This window comes from Camelina sativa, chromosome 9, assembly GCF_000633955.1.
Source record: "Camelina sativa cultivar DH55 chromosome 9, Cs, whole genome shotgun sequence".
In the NCBI taxonomy this organism is placed as follows: Eukaryota; Viridiplantae; Streptophyta; class Magnoliopsida; order Brassicales; family Brassicaceae; genus Camelina; species Camelina sativa.
Window position 1 is genome coordinate 4,549,139 of NC_025693.1, and position 6,000 is coordinate 4,555,138.

General features: G+C 29.2%; 1 protein-coding gene across 1 annotated transcript in view; it reads left to right on the top strand.

The window, feature by feature from the left end:
* Window positions 4,399–6,000, top strand: part of LOC104710474 (nodulation receptor kinase-like) — a 3,963-nt gene continuing 2,361 nt past the window's right edge. The window contains exons 1-2 of the mRNA XM_019229757.1: window positions 4,399–4,660; window positions 5,482–5,706. Of these exons, the coding sequence (XP_019085302.1) occupies window positions 5,556–5,706 (151 nt within the window). The 5' untranslated portion in view covers window positions 4,399–4,660; window positions 5,482–5,555. The remainder of the gene's footprint in view (window positions 4,661–5,481; window positions 5,707–6,000) is intronic.

The window sequence follows — 6,000 nt, forward strand, 5'->3', positions numbered from 1 at the left end:
ATAAATACATAAAAGATATGAGGCATATCTATCGAAATATCAAATTATTTCTTATATGTTCGGTTATATTCGGATATCTATTAGATATCGATTCGGATCGGATAATATCCAATATCCAAAATAATAAAAGCCAAGAACCAATCGGTTATTTTCTTAATATTGGTTCGGTTTTAATCCGCTTATTTTGGTTCGGATACGGTTCAGATTTTGGGATTCAGGTTTTATGCCCAGGCCTAGTTGTAACTTACACTTTTAGCTTTTTATATATCTTCTGTTTATTATTATTTTTCTAAAACTACATATAAAATTTATTTATGTTAATCATTTTCAACCAAAAATATATGAATGACTTGATAATTTTTATTGTATTTATAGTTCACATTTTTTTTCCTAAACTCATATGAGTATTATGTTTTTAATCTCTTTCTATGAGTATATTGAACTACATTTAGTTACTTTTTAATAAAATGTTATTTTAGTTAATTAAAATTTTAAATGTGACTTCTGCCATTTCTCATTCTAAATATCATCGTTCCCTCATTATCGTCCACCATCTTAAATATTTAGATTTATTTCTTTTTTTTGTCAACCAAACATTATTTAAATTTATTTTTTCTGTTGCATGAATTGAAATATCAATCAAGACACAATAATGGTTAATTTTTGATTCTAATAAGAGTATGCGGTTTTACTTGAACAAACAAAAATGAATTTTTAAATATCATAGTAATAAACTTGAGAATTAATATATTTATTGAAAACAATGAACAAAATTGTTGACATCTCTAATGATTATACAACCTCGAGTGCAATTAAAAATAATGATGAAAACTTATATATCAAAGTAGCAAAATAAAAGGACTAAAACAAAATCAAAAGATATTTATGTAAGATCATATCTTTTGAAATTGACTTATAAAAGTGTAAGGAAAATATGTTTCCAAAAATACAATATCTTTCTTTGTAAAAAAACTAATTGTTATAAAACTTGTGCATTGCACAAAAACAAAATATAAATATATATAATTTGCTTTGAATATTTTCTCAAAAATAAAATTTGTATATAAAAATAACAAAAAAATATAAATAAATCACGCATAACATGACTAAAAACTTCTATTATAATAGATATAGTGGTCCTTTGAGCACCACAAGATTGTAACCTTCTAAAGATAAAGAAAATAACTTATTGAAAAAAATTAACGTATCATATATTGCTAAACATTATTTTGATCTAAATATGAAAAAATGAAAATAGATATATTTAACCTTCCAAAACATACTTGAATGATTGGATCATGATATTACTTATTATGAAATTTCGTGAATTTAGATTAAACTAAATCGATTCTAACCAGAAATAATTTGAAAATTGAATATATTGTTGGTGACTCGTGATAAAAATGCTCTAATTTTGTTCAAGGGTTGCTTTCTTATGAATTAGAAAAAATACACAATACAAATTACAGACTAACGATGAAAGATATATTTTGTTCACTTCTAAATATAATTATTTGAAATATTTTTTATTGAGATATATATATATATATATGTGTGTGATTTTCCTAAATTATAAATATAGAACGTCTATGTGAAATTAATAAAAAACAAAAGAAAAAAGGAGAGAAAATGTGTGTGAAAGTTTTGGTTCTCTACCAGATAATAAAAGATTATATGTAGTAGTATAAAATAAAGTGACTTACAAAATTAAATTAGATGAAAAGTCGGATCTTTTGTATTTGGTAACTACAAAAGAAAAAATGTGAAGGAGAACATAAACTGAAAGTGGGCATAATTTACCCGTCAAATTATTCAGGTTTTTTTTTGTAAGAATTTGTCTAATATAAAACCATATAATTAAAGGAAAATGTTTGGTTGAAAAAAAAAGCCATATAATTAAAGGAAAATGTTTGGCTAAATGCATAATTTGCTTTTTTCTTTTTTTTGGGATATTCCCAATACAATTGAGAACTTCTACAAAAAAAAAAGCGTCACATGCAAATAACAAAATCTAATCACAAATTCTTCACTAATATCTCATATCTCGAAGAGTCATCCGGTTTTGTTGTTTCCACCTCTTCCATCGATGCCACCAATTGTGATTTCTTTGCTGCTACCATTTGTCGGAGTACCTGATGGAGTAGAAGCTGAACCCGAATCCTCCTCCTGCAACTCATTAGTTTGCTTTAACTAAACCGAACTAGACAATCCATATTAGATTTGTTTTTGCTTTGATTGCTCTGACTTCAATACAACAAACATTTAAATAAATAAAAGATACAATGAATTGAAATTCCAGATAAAAACACCTTTAATCTCACAATTACAAATAAAAAGTTTAGCATGACAAAAAAAGGATCTCTTAAGATACAAAGCCTGATGGAAATAGACCAAACACCAAACCAAGTTGGCCCGGTTTTGTTCGTTGGTAATTTTGTATCTCGGTTCTAATTAAGCACAATCAAATCCGCCATAAGCATCATTCTATTTTACGTAGAACGAGTGGCCAATATGATTCATTTAATGGGCCTAAAATGGGCCTTTAAAATCGAGCTAGGCGGTTGGTGCAGACAAGCGATTTGATTTGATTTTTATTTTCAGTCACTTTTCAATCATTTCCGATTTGTATGATTTATTCATGATGACCACGACCGCCGCTTCAATCATTGGTCCTCCTACATTTCAATTTTTTCTCCAATTTGTTTTATACTATTTTACAATGTGAAAGAAAAAAAAAAAACAGTTTGAAAGAAAAAAAGTCAAGAGAAACGTTAATAAAAAAACAACGCAGATAGAAAAACCAAAAGGAAAAGAAAAAACATAGAAAAACGCGAAACGCAGATCGTGGAAATGTGAGTTTGGAAAAGGGAAGAGCGTCAGAGAAGAAGCAGCAAAAATGTATGGTCGATACAGCTGGCTTATGACCCTCCTCCTACCTTTTTTTTTACTCTGTCGATGTTTTTAGTATTTTGTTGTGGTCCAACTCCTACATTTTAAAATTAGTTTTATTTATTTTTTTGAAGTTTGTTGAATATTTTATTTAAAGAATATTTTATGAATGTTTGTTCGCTGGATATTAATTTGTCATTAATAACAAAAAGGTTAATTATTTAATCCGCTGCTTTCTAGTAGTACCCAAGTTAAAACAACAGTTCATTATATTAGTAGCAGTCAGATACTTTACTCCGCTGCTTTACTTGCGATTATTGCTTGTTGTTGCATTCAAGTATTATATTAGTAGCAGTCAGATATGTGAGCCATGTGACAACGAAGAAACTATTATAACCACTGATATCATCTAACACATATAGTTTATCAATTTGTAGCAAATTGGTTATAACACTAGTTACATGTAGGATAGCATTTTTGTTTCTTGATATGAACATAGTCATGAATGATTTCAACCTTGTTTTTATAAAAATATATAATTATTAAATTGACTCATCTGTTTTTTAACCATTTCACAATATTTCCTTAGAAATTTAGTTGTAAACATCCATATTTCACCAAAAACATTTGCTAAAAAATTATCGTAATTACCCAATCGATAAAACATTTAAATTCAAAGAATCTACTCAATCATAACATGGAAATAAAGAATCTACACTCTTAGTCTTAAACGGTTTAAACCGAATAACATTGTGACCCTAATTCACATAATACCAAAATAATATTTTTTTTTCTGTGTGGAAATGATAAAGAATCAAAATCTTAGAAGAGTGTATTGAAACAATGATTTTGGAGGATTTTATGGGATTTATGAAATTTGGAATTTTGATAGATTTTAGGGAAGTTGATATGATTTATGGTAAAATTCTTTCAAATCCCACCTAAAACTATGAGATTTGGATTTCTGTATTTTTAACTAAACAAATCCTTTCAAATCCTCCAGAATCCCTACAACTTATTAAAGTCCAAATACACAAACTGTTTTGAATAACAGTGGATTTTAAAATAGATTTTTAAATCATCAGTTCAATAACAGTGGATTTTAGGAGACTTTTTAAAATCCATGATTGAATAACATAGGATTTGTAACTTTTACAGAAATCACTTAAAATGTGAAGTTGAATACACCCCTCTTAAACTGAATGTAAAACTATAAAATGACATAATCCTTTTTTAATTATTTTTTGTGATAAACATAAGAATAATAGGATAGCGAAAGAAAAAGTGATTCCAATACAAATGTGATTGATTGACTAAAAAAAAATGATATCTAAAGAATTATAAAATTCTAGAGTTATAAATCCCACTCTATCATTGGTTGTTTATTTAATAATTTACTAGAAAAAATAAATAAATTCTAACTTTTTTTTTAGGTAGTCTAATAGTATTCAAGTACTCACTCATTTAATAAAGTACTAAAATAACCAATTTAAAGGAGAAATTAAAAACATGCGAAAAAAAAACAGAGAGATTTGCGGAGTAAAATAAAAAGAGAAGGAAGGCAGAGCCAGAGACAGAGTGGTGGTATTTGTGTTCGACTCCTTTTAAAAAACAAAAAACTTGCGGCGGCGGAAACTGCGTTACACGGCGGGTCTTTAAGTTTCTTTCTTCCTTCTGAATCTTTCTCGCTTAAAAAAAAAAAAGGTTGTTGCTTTCGCTGTAATTGCAAACTGGCGAAGTACCCCACTTGCTTCTACTCTTGTCTTCAAAGGTTCTCCTTTTTTATTCCCTCTTTTTTTATTTTTGTATCCCCTCTGAAATTAAACAAATGGGTTTGGTACTTACACAGTTACACAATAGTAAAAAAACTCACCAAAGTTACTTAGTTTTGATTCTTCTTCATATTGTTGTTGTTGTTGGATTCTCAGTTAAGTATAAGTAAAAAAGTTTTTTGAGTGAGTCTTAAGAGAGAGAGAAGAGAGTAGTTGTTGTTGTTGTTGTCTGAACAATGTCACTTTCTGTCGGCATTGTCTGCGTTCCGACACAAGACTTCATTTCTTCTTCTTCTTACTCTTTACCTTCGAGTTCTAGAAGAAACTGCGGCGGTGGGCTGTGATTTGATGTTTCTTTCCTCTTCTTCTTCTTCTATTTTCACACCAAGCTTGTGTTCTCTGATTAGAAAAAACCAAATTTGATTTCTTGAATCTGCTGATTTAAGGATTTTTTTTTTTTTTATTTACTCTTCTTCCTGTCATTGAATGTGGGAAATTTTTTTTTGTGGGGAATCACGTCCACGTCCATCGATTGTTGAATTTTTGATATTAAATCGCCGATGAAGTTGAAATTTTCTGGAGATCTGTCAAGGTTTTTTTTTTATTAATGAATCCTTTTTTTTTTTTACTGCATGTTGATTGATTGATTTTTTTCACATAAGAATCTTAAATTCAATTTTTACAAGTTGACACCTTTTTTTTTTTTAATTTACCTCTCAAACAAGAAGCTCTGTTTGCTTTTAAAATTGTCTCTTCTTCTTCTTCTTCTACTTTTCTTTTCGCCGACATTCTTGTTTTTATTCTTTCTTTGTTTGTCCAGGGTTATCGCATGGTAGTAGTAGCTTGGAGCATCGGTGAGACAAAGAAAGAGAAGAGGCTGTTTTGTTTTTCCAAATGTCAGCAATTCTTGCAGCTGCCATTGGTGGTGCTGTAGGAGCTCTTGCATTGATTGCTTTGTTTCTTTTTCTCCTTTGGTTTTGTGTCTTTCGTCCTAAGAATCTCTCAAGAACTTCTGAGACTGGCTCTTCTGATCCATCTACTCAAGGTCACAAATCCCATCCAACAATTCCCAATTCCTCTCTCTCTCTCTCTATTGACTTTCTCTTAGGATGATAGCTAAATGATTACTTTTGCTATTTGTGTGTGTGTTTTTTTTGTAGAAGGAAGAAATGTTGCAATTGAGTTGTCAATGAGAGAAGCTAGAAGGTTTGAAATGGAGGAACTTGCTCAAGCCACCAAGAGTTTTACTAATAAAAGTCTTATAGGTATTGGCAAATTCGGTGAGGTTTACAAAGGTTTGCTTCAAGATGGTGTTCTTGTAGCTATTAAGAAAAGACCT